We start from the raw sequence: 18,601 nt of genomic DNA, 5'->3' as shown, positions 1-18,601 counted from the left end.
AACAGGATTTTTAAAATGAATCAAAACACTCAGTCTCAGGTCTTATCTACATGTATGCAGATTTTTTAGAAAACAGATATTTTCCTCTTCCTTTTCACCTCTGACACATTCTAACGTGCAGATTTTTCAAAACTCTATCGAACATGCAGAACGAAACAATGACATCGCCACCTCAGTTCATTGCACGTCCATTGTTGCTGTTTGGAATGAGGATGCACCTGAAACAGCAACAACAATGGCAGAGCTCCAGCGTGTTTGTGTCGGGTTAGCACTGCTAGGCTGTTAACCACAAAGGTGTAAAATGACTACAAGTAAATAAGTAATTAGCTACCATTACTACAGCCGAAGGAAAATAAGCTCACCATGCAAAAATGTTCTTCTCTGGTATTTCAACTCAAGCATTATAGCAGCGTGCAGTCGCTAATCATATAATTATGGCAAATCATGCTGCAGCATAATAGTATGGTTTTATTGAGATTTTACCTGTCATTGGCAGTATGTTGGATAAATTTCAACTTTGAGCTGCTCGTTTTAGCAATTTCTTTCAACCCGTATGGCCCCACAGACAAGATGTTATTGGACAATGGGCAGTCTGATCTCCGAGCTCCAGTGAAGGGGCCACCTTGCTAACAGTTTGACTGTCACAAGGGTGCATTAGAGCAGAATGTGGGCTATAAAAAGCAAGCCAACACTTCCCCTTTAGGCTTATTTTGCTGTTCACTGTACTCAGTGAAACCCATGCTGCACTCAGCACTAGCTGTCACCTTTTCAAACAACAGCCAATGCATCAAAACCTCCACCGTGACTGATTTAATGTCGGCTAATTAAAAAGGAGCAAAAACCGATGAGTGAAACAGTTTTGACCATTAAATAAACACAGCTGCTACATTCACCCCGCTGCCGAGGCTTGTGCTACCCTGTAAATTCAACCCAGCATTGTGTACACTGTATTGCAAGGAGGGAAATATATGTGACATCTTATTAAAAATGAAGGCTAACAGACTGGCTGTGTAGCTCAGAGGAGATGTCAGAATGAAAACAAAAAGGCTTCCATCTGCACACATAAACTGTGTTGGAACTGAAATGCGATGATGATAACTTCGATGCCAAACATCATTCATGGCTCTGCAGGTGATTGTTAGCTGCAGCTGTCAGCCATGACTGCTCTCGCTGCTGGTCGTTATAGCGCTGCATGGATTATTGGTTGTAATGCTCCCGATGCATTATTTGGAGCCGCTCAGCTCTCAGTCTCCGGTGATGGGATCACGCCCGTGACTCTGCACACTGTAACAGGAACACTGTGGCATTTCTGAAACACGCCATCCTCTTCTGACATTGGCCCGTGTGTTTTTTCCCGGCAGCTAGAGAACTTAATGTAATATGATAAGTGCACTGGAGACTCCAACGCAAAGTCATTCGGTTGATTCTTCTATTAGCTTGAATTCTTTAATGAAAACACCATCTGCTGTCCTTTTTGTGATACCAGTTGCCATGATGATGAGCCTGTATCACGTTGCACACTGTGATGCAGCTTCGTAAATTAGGTATTAGAGAGCTCCAAGCATAATGGTCGGCGGATCAAGATCGACTCTTATCTGAATGCCACCTCAAATAAGATGCACATCGGTCAAGGCTATGACTATTGTTTACTGCTGCTCGTCAGTGTTGATTCATGATGCGAGCTGACGTCGCCCACAATGAGATTATCGCTGAAGACTGTTGGAGCCCTGACATTTAGACTTAGATGAGCTCCTGATGCCCTTTGTGGGGTTTTCAAAACACAGAGAGGTAGTTTTTATTCCTGGTAAAGGCGACGTTTGCTTTTTTTTTTTTGCACGTATTGCACTGCTGTTTGTTCCACTGTGTCCATGCTGCAAAGAGTCTTAAAGATACAGTGGTGGAAGACGTAGAAGTTAAAGTTGTCACTGTTGTCTAACTAAGATTGTCCTCCTCAGGACAACAGTGGAAGTTGACCGTCCAGTCATAATGCCTCTCATGTAGGTGTTACTTTATAATGAAAATCTACATGGTTCCTTTTGAAAAATAATATTTAAAATGGGTTTAGTGACACAATAACGCGATGAGCCTGGCTCAAACACTCCGTCAGCTCCAGAAGAATCCCCAGTGAGACGGGTGGAGCAAGAACACGTCGTCTCGTTAAGATGATATCTCAGACGAGGAACGTGACGTCAGCTTGAGCCGATCACCTCAGGAAGGATAGTTGTGACATCACGACGTGCTGAGGGCGGCTCTGCTGGCACACCTCTGACCATGTGCTGTAGGTGTTAAGTTTTAATTTCCGACAGATAGAAGGCCTCAGTTTTGTAGCGTCTGCAGAAGTTTAGGATGAAATGCTTTGTGATTGGACATCTGAAGCGTGGGAAACCCTGTTTGATCTCGTGCTCCCCCTTTCCTTCACATTGCCAATGCATGACAGTTAGAGAAATGCTTTTCTTTGGTCACATTTAAAAGTGGAGGACGCTGATACAAATGTGTTTTTCATCAACTTTATGTCAGACTCAAAGAATGTGGACTTCTTTCGTGCCTCAAGCTTCTGCCCTGTTCTGATGGCTGGTTGTACTGTGCTCCTTTCAGAGATCTGTGGCTCTCATTCATGTTGGCAGAGGGTTTTACAGGGTAGCACTGACATTTGAAAAAAAGCATGTAAAACTAACTAATGACAGGCATAATAAAAACGCTCAGCTAAGAGCCGGCTGAAGGCCTTTATCTGTGTGTTTGTGCACAGCATCTGCACTACTCAAGTGAAAATAAACTGATTAAGAGCATCCTTGTCTTTCACCTTGGATCAGCTGTAGTTTCATGTGGAAAGAAATACAATGACTTTGTAGCATACAGCCAGTCTCGTTGTCCTGTAGGTATCAAGAACTGGTGAGCAATAATCAGTCAATCTAGCTAGCAGGGCGGAAAAGTACAGCATGTGCCCCATTAGGGGCCTATTTCCTGTTTCCTGCCTTACCCCAGGCTCCTGAGTGTATACTTGTGGGTTTCACAATGCTATTTCTGTACTATCCACTATCTGTGTTGTTGCATCAAGTGTGCGTCCACATTAAGCTCAAAATACTTGCGGCCCTACTTTCACTTACAGATAAATGATAAATTGTGGTTGTTAAGAATCCGGTTTTCTTGTTAGAGCGGGGTAATATGATGTCATGTGGAGACCGAGGCTCGATCGCAGAAGTCATGTCATCGTCAGCGGCGAAGCGTGAGGTTTCACGCCGCTATCGCCTCTATTGTTCCGTCCAGCTGCACGTGTGAATTGAAAGTGATTCCAGGAAATCCGAGAATCTCTAAATCTAATTCAGTTGTTGACAAGTCAGGCTGAGGGAAAGTGAGTGTTGCAGGACATCACTGAATAACATGCAACATGCGCGGGGATCTGAGAATAGAGTTTCCAGTTCCAAAATCGACTCATTAGTAAAGCAGCATTTTCCTTCAAAGTCGTCAGATTTAAAGTAAGCCATGGGGATATTCTTAACAACCTAAGCAAGGTGATGCTTTTCTGTCTGCTGTCAGTGCACATGCAGCCTCATCAGACAAAAATGAAGTGCTCACTTTATTTTTGGGCAGTTGGATGAACACAGTATATCCCCTGACGACGATTTGTCATTTCTTTTTGGGGTTTTTTTTGTGGTTTGGGACAATTTCTGTCATTTTATTTTGCTAATATAATCATCTCAATACTTCCCACAATGCGACCAGTGGGCCCTGATGAACATCTCAATACCCCACCCCCCCAAGTTGTGAGGCAGACTTTCTATTAACGGTGCAGTAATTCATTTTTTGACCACTCCGGGGCAGCAAGACCGTCTGTGAATAACACTGAGACAGGTGTCGCTGGAGACGAGATGAGTTGCAGGTCAGAAAACCGAAACAATTAGTCGTGAGACACTGAAACGCTGCGTAGAGCGGCAGTGTTGGTGATAATTTCCTGTGGGCTGGTCACTATGAGCAACCCATGTCATACTGCAGCCATTCGACCGATTGTTCCTATAAAAATATTCACAAGTGCAGCTTGTTAGTTAGAGCCCCTCATTTTTTTAGGCCTACAAAGCTCCTCAGGAGGCCCAGAAAACATTATGCAACTGTTTTTTTTTTTTCAGGGAAAATAGCAAAACATTTCATTGTAAGCTGTGTCTAGTGATATCACAGCTTTCCCAAATCTTAGCAGTGGAATTGGTGCGTAAAATTGGATCAGAACTCATGGGAATGAAGGCCAAAACGCTGAAAATCTGTATGACATCAGCATGGTTTTACATACTAGTGAGCAATACACGATCTCACAGCTTTAACAAGTGCTGTTGCAGTATGACATCAGTGTCCTGTTTCTGTCTGTGGCTTCCAACACTTAGTACACAGCGTTAATCAAAGTTGCATAATGCTTTTCAAGTGGCGTCAGGAGTAGGCAAGGTATCGGAGCTGAAGAGTTTACATTTCTTCGCTTTGTTCTGGAGCGCACGGCACACTGTGTTCTCGCACCTCTCGCCTTGCAGGATGTGGCGGCCGTTGCTGCGGTGGAGAAATTATGTCTCCCGGCGTAGAGAAGGAAGCGCTCGCCCGCAGCCTACAGAGTGCTGTTCCCTCTCTAACCAGAGGCATGAAGCACACCAGCAGGAACCCACGCAGCGAACCCACGAGCGACCCTGACGTCCGAGCACAGGGTCCGCCGAGGCCGTAAGACGAGAACGCTGCGAAGGGGTGCAGCGAGTGGGAACATGGTTCAGGGTTTAACTCTTTGACTTCAGCTGTGGCTGAAATCAGGGTATGACAGTCAGCTGCAGCTCTTACAGTCTGAAACCTGATGGCTTTGGCGACCCCTGGAGTCTCATACGTGGAAGTGTTTGACATCGTCAGTGTCAAAAGACAGTTCCTGCTTCTTTGAGACAATACCAATTGACTGACTATTTTGGTTTTTGCCTCTTTTTTTTGTAACTTTGTCCATGCTGGCTCCTGTACATTCACTCTGACCATCAGCCAAGACAAATCAAAGCAGAACAAATCAGCTGTGCTTTGAATTCCCCACAAAAAACAAACACATGAACCAAACATTCAGTGTGTTGTTTGACTTATTAAAGTCTTGGTTTTCTCCTACTGAAACTGACTATTTCATCTGCTTCCAGTATCCACTAAATCTGCCTGTTTCGAAACTCTGGAGTCAAGTTGGATTTCTTCATGCTCCTGCAGTAATCTGCCTTGTTTTTTAGGACGCTGGCATTGGACACAGGACAACTGCTGCATGAACAAGTGAAATGATTTAATTCATGTTGGAGACAACTAATTTTCAAGGTTAAAATAAAAGACTAAATGAAGCTCTGTGCCTTAAGGCTGCCCACAGTCATGTTGGTGTGTTTGGTAAATGAATTCCTTTAGACGGGCAGTCATTTAATGGATTTAATGTGCTCCTTTAAGGCACTTGAACGTACGACAACAAATCCTGTCTCATCCAAAGTAGCAGCCAATCACTGTCAGTCACTGGGTGCTTGTGTGCTTCGTGTGGGTCCATGGGTGCATGAAGAGTTCAATACAACTGAACCTGGTTGCAGATTTCCCCCTGTGGCCACCTGCAGTACTGCAGCTAAACAAACACCTTGTGGTCCAGTGACTACGATTATAAAAGACACATCTGTGAAACTGTTGATAGGACAGCTTCAGCTGCAAACAAGTTATTACTCAGTTATTACCTAATAATGATGCAGTTACCATTTGCAAATGTTACCCGGAGGCTGGAAAAGTTATTTTCATGTGCGACGTTATCCTGGTGCAAAGTGTCCAGTCCAAACGTGTTGTGACATATAGACCAAGTGTGGTTGCCAAAACTTTTTCGGGTTGCGCTTTGGTCAAGCAATTTCTATCAGATAAACGGGCGCCAGCGTGGAGTCGGGTGTTCAGTTCTTATCCTACATCTGTGGTTCATGCAAAACAGAGAAGTTAGCGCTGTTCCAAACAGTAAGCTTGGAACAGGGTTTTTTGAGGTGGGGTTGTATGAGGTTCTTATTCACAGTCAGTGTGTTACCTGCAGTGTGGAGCAGCAGAGAGCAGTACAGGCCAGGAGTTAAGTCTTTTCTCAGGCAGGGGCACTTTGGGCTTTGATAAATACAAATTTATTGGGGTATCACAGCCAACATGTGGGGCACCACAGCCAAAACCCATAATGCAATAACAATAAGTGATAATTACATTGTATGAGGACAGAGCAGTGTCCAATCAATAATTAGCAGTCAAAACAGCACTGACTTTATTAAAGCTGTAACCTGAATGTTTGACTTTTTCACAAAATGTGAACAACTCAGTATATTCATTGTAATTGTTATATTTCAAATATTAAATAAAGTCTATAAATTGGTTGAAGGTGATCAAGATGAATCTGAACAAGTTTCAACACCAACTATTAGCATTTGAGTCTGAGATCAGAGGAGCATCACAAAAATGAATTAAAACACACTGATGAGAAACTTCTCAAGGTGAGAATACTCGTATCTGTTCGTCACTAGATCCATTGCAGACACTCACCCAGAGAAATATCAGCTGTTTCTGGGTGAACAATTATTAATGCTACTTACAAATGGACGAGAGCGCTGAGCTTTTCAAGTTTCACCAGGAATCATTATTAACACCATCAAGCACATCATGTTCAGGAAACTGGTTTAAAAACACACACAAAGGGAAACCGTTCAGTGCACACTGCTGTTAAACTGACTACAATTAGCTGATAATTAGCCTGATCAGCCACCGTCAGTAATCAATGCTAACACGCATTATTAGACTGTAAACCATCAATCAAACCGATAACTAACAGCAGCCAATGAATGTCTTAGCAAGCTAGAGCTTCCATATTCCTGCACATAAGCACAATTGTGCTGCACTCTGCATTACACTGCAGGGTCAGACTGTTAGTAGTTTATGAAAGAATGTAGAAATGCATGATTATGATATCTTCAGTATTATCGACACACCTTAAGGTCGTTTAGGCTGCTCTGCTTCATCCACTTTGTGGAGTGTTATCAAAGAGTAGAAAGAGCAACTCCACTGAGCCAAAACGGAAATTCAGCAGAGTTAGCAGTCGTATTCTAGGACCTGAAACAATTAGAACACCTCAGTCGAGCTGCCAGTGACATGTCATCAGAGCAGAGCTGGACTGTGACACGAAAAACAGAGAGTTGTTTGACATGAAGTCAGATGCTGAAATGCATCTTTCTAAAGCAAAGTGGTCCATGGCTGCTGTGAGAGGCGGGCATCAAGAGGATTATAGTCCACAGTAGGTGAAGGTACAAAGCCTCTTAGTAAATTGGTAGCAATGGTGATGATGAAGTGGTGAACCGAATGTTATAACTTGGTTTTCGTTAAATATTTGTGTGCACAAACTAATTTGGATTAAGGCATCATGATTTCAGGTCAAATGAGTGTTTTTCTGCTGTGCAGAGAGACAGACTGAAGTAGCAGGAGTAGGAAAAGATGTGTGAATACCACAAATATTCCAAAATCACTCGTGTGTGACAATTAACAATGAAGCTCGGTGAAGCCTAATGTTTCATTCACATTTTTTCACGCTGCATGTGATGGTGATGATATCGTGGTTATTTTTGCGCGCGCGCACTGTGGATGAAGCCGTTTACTGTAAGTTAGACAGCTGACAGTGCGAGCAGGGGAGGTGCAGAAAGAAAGGCAGCAGTATCTGGCTGTGATGTTGAAACAAGGCCAGCTTGAATGCTGCAGCATGTAAGCTCATGCACATCCATGCACACACACACACACACACACACACACACACACACACACACACACACACACACACACACACACACACCACTCCATACATGCCATCACACATAGCTTTGACAGGCAGGCTGTAGCTGGAATTGCTCAGCATCATGCCTCAGCACTTTCCCATCAAGAAAAAATGTGGATTTTTTTTTTTTTTTTTTTTAGGACTTCATTTGGGCTCCTGGCTGTTCCAGGAAAGTCAAGAGTACAAATCAATATGTGCACATAGAGTACAAGCAGAATAAATGTGAGGCACACCGTAACTGCATGCCTGGAGCAGTGTTCCTGTGTTTTCAAAGACAGGGAGGAAGCCTTGGAGGGCTTCCATAAATTTGACAGATTCTGTTTGTGTGTACTTGTACAGAGAAGAATTTAGAGATTTTCTGGATGGTAACCTTGGTTTACTGTCCTCTGTCCTCAGTATAATGTCACAAAATATTAGATTATTGTTGCCTCTAGGCCTTGCATAACAAAAGCCCCTGAGATATACAGAGATTATTAAGAAACTTGTGAAATTATAATCGTTGCAAACAAGTACCAACCACAGTTTTTCCATGTCCAGATCAGCTGTATAAGAAGTTGACACCAAGCCCTGATTTTTTATTATTTTTCTTTTTTTAGGGGGGTGGGGGTTACCAGAAAATCCCTGCAAAGACAGTCAGAGTCAGGATTCAAACAGTGAAGTTATGTAGCTGTCCAGCCAATGTCACACGGAGTCCAACCCAGTTTCTCTGTTTTTAAAGTATAAAAAATCAGATGCAGCAAGCAGGAAAGAGGAAAAGGCCAAAGCTGGATGAAAAGGGAAGGGGTGGACTGGAGCGACCCCGCTCCCTGCCACTGCAGCTAATTTATGCCTGCGGTGGAAGTCCATTATTGTCACTTTTGTTTATTTGGGACACTAATGTGCAGAAATGGCAATTAGAGAGCCACAAAAAGCACTCAGCTGGATGATTTTCCAACCTTCCAAAATAAATTGCCATCTGTGGACCTCCTATCTGACGGAATCGGGTTGTCCTGAAATGCCTCCCTGTGAGCACCTATAGTGCAACCTCCGAGAAACCTGAGGTTCTGTTTAAAACATAAATCCAACAGAAAGTCTGCTAATCGTTTTTTACGTGTACATATACTCAATTGGAAACACTACAAAGACAATATATTTAATGTTTGACCTCATCTGACCTCATTCTGAATTTGATGCAGCAACATGTTTCAAACAAGTTGGGAGAGGAGCAACTAAAGACTGAGAAAGTTGTGGAACGCTCCAAAAACACCTGTTTGGATCATTCCACAGGTAAACAGGTTGGTTGGTAACAGGTGATAGTATCATGATTGGGTAGGAAAGCAGCATCCTGGAAAGACTCAGTTGTTCACAAGCAAGATGGAGCGAGGTTCATCACTTTGTGAACACATGATTGGATAAAGGAGATTAATACATGGACTCAGGCAAACTTTATAAAACCTTCATTGGTTTACACAGCTAATGTGCAAAGGACTGCATTCTGTTTTCATTTACATGCTTTATTTACCACGAGCAGCTGTTGTAGAAAGGGAATAATTATAAAAAGTTGGGGAAAAAAATGTTGTCATTGACCCAGATTTTTGCTTGCAGGGTTTTTTGGCAGGATCATCCAGCCTAAGTTCGTGTCTGCTGAAAGGGTTGTGCCTCGTATCTTAGATCAGTTCTCCTGTCGTTGCCTTTGATCACCACGTTGTAGATGAGCACGGTAAAGAATCTGAACTGAAGGAAATAACAATCAGGATTTCTCAGAAATAAAGCTGATTAAAACTGATGGCTGTAACAAAAACCTGTTGTACCTTTAAATGGTCTGTGTTGCTTTGGGAACCAACAGGCCCTCGCATGTTCCATTATTAAAGAAGTGGAGACAAAGTTCATTGTTAATCTGAGAATTTGATCAGAGGTTTGTAAGTCTCTCCCAAAATGGAAGCAGTTTTGAGAAGCCAACAGTCAGGGGATATTCATTCTCCGTCAACATCGGGTGTAACTTTGAGCCGCGTTCTCCCCGCGTCTGCGTGCTCGGTCAATAGACTCAGCCGCTGTCTATGATATAGATAGGAGGTTATTAATAAATATGTCCCCGTGCTTCACATCGCTCAGTATCTGTTGTGTCTTCTTATCTCAGCATCCTACTGTGACCTGCAGCCGTTTATCTCTTCCATCTGTGCATGTGCACGACGGCCCCATCATTGTCTGTTTCACATCGATCTTCATATTTGTTCCTACCGGAAAATCTTTGGGTTTTAAATGTACTCGTCCGTGTCCTCACTGGAGTTCTGGAAACCCGTCGTAGGGATGAACCAGCTTTCGGGCCTTCCCCAGCTGTTGTCTGGATATTAAACGCTCTCCAGGGTAAAAAGCAGCAAACTGAAGCCGAGTTTCCTGTAATGCTTTTCAAGCCAGCTGTTCTTCCAGAGCGGGGGAAATTATGAAAGCTGTCATACTTTTTGCCTTTTCTTTCTTTCCCAGCTCGTTGACAGTAAGCTGTTGAAACAGCGTGCGAGCTGAGGTACAAAATGGAAGCGTTAGCGGCTGGTTGGTCTAATGGTCGATTTGTCCGAGGTTTTAATTAGAGCTTTCTCTCATCATTACACCTATGTTTGCACCGTGGTAAGGTCAGTTAGAGGGCTGGTCAGCTGAGGACGTGTTATATAAAGATGTTGCTGGTCTTATTATGAGCCTTCAGAGTAGATGCAGGTTATTAAGTGTCTTGGTTGCTCTGTGTCTGGGTCGGCACAGAGGTGGAAAGCGTTTTTATTTGTTCTTCTGTGCAACTACGATCCGCATTTCTTGTCTTAAAAGGTTTGATTGAATGATTGTGTGTGCAGACCGTGTTAACAGTTGATTTCTATTCAGGGGTTTCAGTTCGGTTAAACTGACATCAAACGAACATCAACACATGCTGCATTGAGAAATCAGCGGAACAGAATTCTAACCTGAGTGGAAGACAGTTGTTATTCTTGGTTATCTGATGGTTCTCGTGCCCATTCTAACTAAATCCAACATGATGAAACATGCAGACAGTCTGGATTATAATAGCAGCTGCAGCATTCAAGGAAAAGCCTTGGAGCTCGCCTAAAGAGACTCTCAGTTTCTCCGATTATATTGTTTAAACTTGAAAGCTTCTGCAAATGGACTAGAATATTTTAGAAGAGGAATGGAATTTTTCAGGAACACTCCGACGTTGTTGGATCCGTCTTTGTTTCGCGGTGATTCATATGAGAGTGTCGGTCTCAGTCTTTATTTCTGTGCATGTCACTCTGCAAATGCTCATTTGATCATTCTGAGGGGTTTATCAGATGATTAATCTGTTACTCCAGCTGCACCTCCTGTCGTGTCTGGAAGCAAATACAGCTCGCACACACTTCGTAGAGAAGCGCTTATCCAATTGTGGGATCGTTTTGGAGTTCCCAGTTTGTAGTGATGTTGATCCGTGCTGCGTTGTGCAGAGAGGTGCCCGCCTTCATTCATATAAGTGGGGTGGATGAAATATTAACACCTGTCAGTGTAATGCAATTCACTTCAACAGCACCACACTACATCCTCCAAAACGATTGTGCAGCTGAAGCTGAACACCACATCCTTCATGAAGGGAGGATTTATTAGTGGACTGTTATATCAGACTCCATTGGTTTTATCTAGGTATGCAGCCATTTACTTACTTACACTCTGCAGTACAAGTAGGCAAGCATGTTGTTTCTATACACAGTCAGTTACCTGGTAAAGTCTGGCTGTTCATCAATTAAATGAATGTGCTACGTTATCCCATGACATGGCAGCTAATGACAGCAACGAGAAGGGCTATTATTAGTCACCAGCCTATGATCTCTGAATGACAACACTGGATCAAGGTAGTCCCACCAGGCCACACCGCCTGGGACTCGAGGACAGCTACTAAGTGGACTTGGAGATGAGATTGTTTTGTCAACCACAGTATAATTTGTATCGTTGCACTGGTCTTTCATTACTGGTCTTATTGAGAAGCCAAATCCAGGTGAGATAGAACAGGTAAGCCCACAAACCAAAGTGGGTTCACCCTAAACAGTTGAGGTCACATCACAGAGACAAGTCGGCTTCAGAAACCCAGATGACGTTGGAATAATGTAAACATGCAGTAAACATGTCTCTCTGTCTGTAGATAAGATATCCTGAACATGATCAGGATTAAAATCAACGCAGCATCCTAGTGTGCGTGTAGTCATACTCATGTATATGCAGGCGCATGTGTGTGTGAACTGCAGCAGATCATATAAGGTTGCGTGAACTGGTTTTCAGTGTTTCACCACTAGAGGTCAGCGTACGCAGAGGCAAAATGTCACAAGGGGCATAACATCTGAGCAGCCTGTGTGCACGATCCACCTCGAGAAACTGACAGCACAGTAAGAGCTGCATCAAAAACGCTCTCTGATATGCAACCAGAGGCATCAAACACCTGCGTTTTAACAAGCTGAAGGGGTGCGTTGCATCCGATCAGTGGCAGGGATGTAAGAGATGTGTGCACAAAATACCTAATTTTAAAAGTTCGGTTGAGGTGTAATTATTGTCATGTGTAAGTAATGCACTTGGTGACTGATGGTTTCTTGGCTCTGTGTTCAGCTAGGTAGATACCCAGATGTCTGAGGAGGCTCTGAGGATGACGTCTTGGCCTTGAACCCCACCAGTATGTCAGGTAAGATGTCTGACCTCATTATCCCAACACACACTCTTTAAGGTTGCTGATAGCTAATATTGAAGACACTGTTCACTAAATCTAAATCTGACTCTTCATGCCAAACACAAGTGTTCCTTGTTTCCCCTGAATTGTATTCTTATAGTCTTCTTTTATTTTTTTCAAACTCAAGTCTGGGAGCTTAAATGTATTAAATCCGCCCATTGAAATCAGTTGAAAATGTAGCCTCTGCACATGGTCAGTGGCAGGATCACTTTGTGGCAGCTACAGGCCTGAGTCATCGTCTTTGTATGGGGAGAGCCAGGAAGCCTGACCTGACCTGACCTCAGACTGAGATTGCACACCTCAGTGCTGCGCTCAAAATTCAGTCAGTTCCAGGGTCTGGAATGAAACGCCAAGCCAGCCTGGATGAGGTCTGGAGGTGCTGAGAATCAAGGAAGTTCATGAGTGAAGGTCAAAGCTCAACTTTGACCTTGATTGTCGGGACCTCTCTCTGCACAGCGGAGTGTGTTGTTGGGATTTGGGAGGCGTGTGTGTCGGCTCCTATGAGCCTCTCCTGCCTGCAGCCTTCCAGCTTTACATGGCGCTGAGCATGTGCCACTGATCATGTGCAGAGGACCATATGTCTAGTCCACATGTGCGCGGGTATTTTTCAAATCGTAGCTTTCTCTATGCATTTTAGGTCACTGAAAACCCTCCAACTCAAACTCCCTCCGGGGTGAAGATATTCAGGAACTCTGTTTGCAGTGTTGATGAAAACAAAGTTTTACCCGTTATCTCCTTTGTTTGACGTCAAAGCGTGTGCCCTTATCTCCTTTGTTTACTATGGCAAAGGTGGGTCGTGCCTCATAGTTGCAGGTAGCCTACTGGAAATAGATTTTATTCAGGCTTCTGATTGGCCAACATGGCTTTAGGGTTAAGCTTATATTGACGCCTGTTGGTTTGCCATTCTCTCGACAATACATCAGTTGTGCTTTGATGTTCTCAGAGATTTTTTTAAAAAGGTGCTTATGTAGTGCTTTTTTTGCAAACAAACAAGGAAAAACCCTGTTTTAAAAATACCCATATGCAGTATGTGTGGACTAGACATTAGAAAAATCACCTAATCAGTCTAATTTGAGTGGTTAGGGATGAGCTGTCACCACCAGAGGACCCTGTTTACTGTAGACTGCAGGGACCACTACTCTCCAGCAGCAAGAAACAAGAATCACATCAATCAATCAATTAAATAAATCTTGTCTTATTTCTTGGTTAAAATTAGTAAAAACGAAATTCTAAAATCCAGAAGTCTGGTCTCAGAGTTGTGATCAGAAATAAAATGCTTTATTCTTTAACAGCCTAGTGATTTGAAAGTTAGAATTTCTCACTTTCAACTGTGACCTCCTTTTCCACACCTTTAATCATTTATTAGCATTAATTTAACGCACACTGGTAGGCTGCAGTTGCACGCCTACAAAGCTGTTTAAGGACATGTTAAACCTGCTGGCTCCGATACAAGATGTACTTGTTGCTGCCTACAGACAGCTCGGCCTGTACACTGTACAGACAGTCTGTGCCCCTCTGTGCATGTTTACTCAGCATACATTCTGCAGCGTACAGGACGGACGTGCCGTCACGTGTGGATTTAGCTGGCCGCGCTGACCTGGCTTGACCCGGCACAAATGTTATCCATCTCAACATAATGAACAGACACAAGCTTACATGTATCATAGACTGACACGAACCTGATCCCCTCACCGACTGTAATGCCAGGCCGACGACAGCGTTCTGTGACAAAGTGATGTTTGTGATGCTGCTGTGTAGGATCCACATTAACCTGCTGTTTTATTAGCACCTGACTGTTGATTCCTTTGATTTGATGTGAAAAGCAGAGCAGCGACAGTCTGCCTCTCTCACCTGTTTCACTGAGCGAGTGGCTTTTTTTTTTAAAGTGCCTCTCCCATCTATTTTAGAGCCAGCAGAAAAATGCTCCCCCCGCTGGAAAGATGAGGCCATGCAAAATGGTAATATTTATCCTCCCTCTACGCACTGCTTTTCCTCCTCTCTGTCCGTCTGGGTGAGCTTTGGAGCACTCATGAGAAATGTAAAGCTTTTCACTAAAACAGAGGCGCTGCTGCACATTTTAACCTCCTTCTTTTGCTTTGAATGGTAAATGCCTGGAATGACATGACTGATTCTGATAACTGCATTTAAACTGATGTACTGATTTGGAGAAAATTTTGAAAAAAATGTTTGCTCATCATTTTCATTCTTTCTCTTTCCAACAAAAACCCTAACCCATAACCCAAACCATTCACGAAGTTTTACTGAAATCTGATTCAAACAAACCTTTTTATGCAACTGTATGGCTGCAGACAGAGGTGTCATGTCTTTTGTCTTCATTGTATTCATTGTACCTAAGCTAGAACTAAAGTTAAGATAAGAGTTGGTTGTCTAGGTTGGTATACTTAAATAAAGGTTTACTAATAAATGCAAAATATTGAATTAACTCAATTTAATGCAATTAGTGTCCAAAATGAATCTCCACTTGTTTAGTTGCCACTTAAGTATTATTTGCTATAAAAAATATGCAGCAATTTCACAATTAGCTAAGCCGTAAAATAATCTGAGTGGCACTGTATTTTATGGGTCTGTAAGTATCTAATGCGTTTGTAAGACATTTCCTGGAAAGCAACATGTGTGCAATTATACATAGTTCTGTTAGTTCACTTTGAATGAATTCATTTCTATTAAATATGAAGTTAGAGTAAGAGGACTGTAGTCAGTGCAAGACAGTCAGCTCAACATGCATCAATGGCAAACTTGCCTACAGGCAAGAAAACCATTCAACACATATGAAGAACAAAGTCCAATAATAAATGAATAATGAGTTCAAGTGTACGAGGGATTAAATTCTTTAAAGGAAAATTCTCTGGAAATACAAACAGCTAAAGTAACTGTCGCTCTCTCTGGATCCCTTATGATTAGTACCAAATTAAACAGCACAGGAAGTTAGAAGGAAATCATTGCAAAGTGCAGGATTCATAAAATAAAGCTGAAATATACGGACATTTCAGTTAATGTTATAGTTGTTAAGGCTGCAGCTGGTCCACTATATGACAAATGATCTCTTCCATTCGCTCAGTAACATGATGAGATCACTGACAAACCACATTTTCAAATGTTTGCCGCAGACGCATTTTAATGATATGGGTGTATCCTCTACATTTGCACTCAGAAAAATGTATTAATAATGATGTTTGGGTGCAAGCTAATGTGGAGGAAATACAGCATGAAAGGACCATTTAGGTTTGTCTGAAGAAAATCAAAACAAAAAAACATCTCATCACATTAAGAAGTAGCTCGTCATTCAAACGTTAAGCAGGCTGTAAAGAACCAGACTGCTTCACGTCTCTTAAACAGCAAAGATCACCACCTCCAGACGGCAGACTGACCTTTTCTACACCGCAGAAACAGCTACAGGATAACCCCGGTCAGCACTTATATGTCCACTTATATGCTGCTTCAGCTTTCTGACAGTTTTACCGAACATCGTTATTAATACATTTTTCTGATTGCAAGTGTAGAAGATGGTGTGAGGGAGTCTGTTGTTTTCTTGTGTCAACTGATGGACTTCTCCTACGCACCTGTGCATCTACAGGTGTGCAAAAGTTTAACTTCTAATGACAAGTATGGAAAAATAAGAGCAGCTTTCAAATGACTACATCTGTCTGTGACATGTCGAGGGCAGAGACTGTGCTTCATCAGGTTAGAAGATGATAGGTGGGAGGGAAGTTTAGCTAAAACTCAAGAACAGGCACATCCTGCTGAGCTGAAGGACTGAAGCACCTGTCACAGCCTGACGTCACTTTGATTTATTTGTAGACGTGTTTGACTCAGTTCATCAGCTAACTGCTCGCTAATGTGTCCGCGAGCATGCAGTGGACACTTTCCACTCCCCCGACCACTAAAACTTCCTGCAGAGCTCTTCACACGGCTGTCGGACAGTAAAGCCAATGTCAAACTCTGTTCCTGACAGAGACGTTTTAAATGAAAGGCAGCACACTCACAGTCTCTCAGACAAAGCCTCCATCGTGCCCGGCAGCTGTTTTATACCCGGCGCTGGTCGCTGGTGCATTCAAGGACACTACAGTCACAGAGGCCATGGCTGCTGTGATAGACCAGACTCATTTCAGGTCCTCTGTGATGCCTGTTGGCACGAAAGGATGACTTTTAAAAATTGTCTCAATACAGTTTAAATTGCCTGAACTCACATTTTACAGCTCCCGTTTGTTGAGTTTAGAGGGTAAGAAGACAGTTTTATTTATATAAAGACATGTCTGGTGCACATTCAGAGAAAATGGTCTGAATAACATTTTCTTCATAGCATTTTCCATGTCTGTCACACTGCTTCCATCATATCTTCTCCCCTGGGCCCCTGCAATAGGTTAGTGAGCCAAACACACTAACTTCATTGTAACTGCACAGATCTCCAGTGGTGAAAGCATAATGCCCATCAGTGTCTTCTATATAACTACAGGAAGTCAAACAGTGCAGGCTTCTTCTAAAGGTGATGTTCATCTTCCTCTCCGTCAAATTGCTCATTGCTTTCCCTTTTCATTACCCAGCATTCTTTTCTTCATCTTAGCACTCTGCAACATAGCGAGCATTGTTCACCTCTCAGCACAGCTCAGTGTGCAGCGGTGGAGCTGGAGACGGCGTCAGTATGGCTGACATCTCACTAACACTGAGGTTAATGCAGCCAGACTTTCACTGCAGATGCACATACAAAGCAAGACGAGCGCACTCGTAGCCTGCAGTGATCTCACACTTCAAGTTTAATGAAGGACAGCACCCTGCCCTCTGCTCATTTACTGGTACAAAACAACTGAATGTTGTGTTCACTCAGAATCATTGCTCTAGTTTCTACTCTTTTGCTTTATTGTTATATCGAGGCTATATTTGCATTTTGTCCCACCTTGCTTGTGTCAATCCTAGAGATGCACAGATCCACTTTTTCCGATTCTGATCTGATTCCGATACCTGAATTTGGATATCTGGCTTTGGGTTAGCCGTATGCCTCACTGTGTGGGAGAGAATGGGATCGTTCTTTTATGTGTATGCCAACTTTAGGTTTGACTTACACGTCGCTTTCCCACATTTGTTAAACAACATGTATAAAACATGTGGACAATAACTTAACTGAATTGCTATTTATTACTGAAATAATGAATAATTGCACACCAGCAACTCCTTTACTTGGCATCCTGTGTTTTATGTCTTTTAAATTTGTGTTTGAATATGACTGTGATGTCAATAATGTTTAAATTAGGAAGAAACAGTCTATGCAGAGAAATGTCCAGTCTGTGACTGTTATAATCCCCACAAATAAACACCAGAGCTCCAGAGTACTTAGCTGATACAGCATCAGCTGGTTTATACCTTTAACTAGTTTAATTACTGACTTGGCTGTTACATTTCACGACTCGAGCCATTTAATAGCAAAATACCACTTAAATGCTGCTGATGCATGATGTAGTATGTGCATGTAGACGTGGGACCATAGAATCAAATTAAATAGATCCATCAGTCAGCCCCAGTGTGATACCTGATCTAAATATTTGGATCAGTTTGTTACAGTTCATCAGGTTTTTAACAGCGGAGTGTGGGACCTGAGTAAATCCAGCAAAGTGCATGATCAGTTTTTGTTGATGTGTGTCCACCCATTGTTTTTCTCATCCTCACCAGACTGCACACGTAGATGGAAGAGAGATGCACTCTGCAAACACCGTCAGAATGTGATCAGCACCTGAAAAATGGGAGAAAAAGCTTTAGTAGATGAGTGTTTGGCACAGCAAACTGTCTCGTTTGACTCAGTCTAAAGCGGTGTTTCAAATGTTTATGAAGTTGTGAGTTTGTGAGTCTGGATCAGGGTTAATTTCGGGATCACAGATGTCTTGATGAGCTTACAGTGATAATCAGTCAGAACTGTGGCTGACTCATAACGCCTCATCACGACTGAGGTTCTCCAAAGAGTGAAGCTGCCTGCTCAGAAAAGTCGCCTCTTATGTAGTGCTGAAACGAAACGAGTAGAATAGAATAGAAATACTGCGACTCCACAAAAAGACTTGTCTTTGCAGTGTTTTATTGCAGGGAAG

General features: G+C 42.7%; 1 protein-coding gene across 9 annotated transcripts in view; it reads left to right on the top strand.

The window, feature by feature from the left end:
• The window catches only part of thrb (thyroid hormone receptor beta), a 107,800-nt gene that overhangs the window by 66,082 nt on the left and 23,117 nt on the right, over positions 1-18,601 (top strand). For 7 of the 9 annotated variants that reach the window (XM_041954914.1, XM_041954908.1, XM_041954913.1 and 4 more), the window contains 2 exons: positions 12,392-12,464; positions 14,417-14,467. In XM_041954914.1, the coding sequence (XP_041810848.1) occupies positions 12,458-12,464; positions 14,417-14,467 (58 nt within the window). In that variant the 5' untranslated portion in view covers positions 12,392-12,457. The remainder of the gene's footprint in view (positions 1-12,391; positions 12,465-14,416; positions 14,468-18,601) is intronic. The other 2 variants (XM_041954915.1, XM_041954912.1) reach the window with 1 other exon arrangement.

Source organism: Chelmon rostratus, chromosome 16 (assembly GCF_017976325.1).
Source record: "Chelmon rostratus isolate fCheRos1 chromosome 16, fCheRos1.pri, whole genome shotgun sequence".
Classification (NCBI taxonomy): Eukaryota; Metazoa; Chordata; class Actinopteri; order Chaetodontiformes; family Chaetodontidae; genus Chelmon; species Chelmon rostratus.
This window is presented reverse-complemented; position numbering and strand designations above follow the sequence as displayed.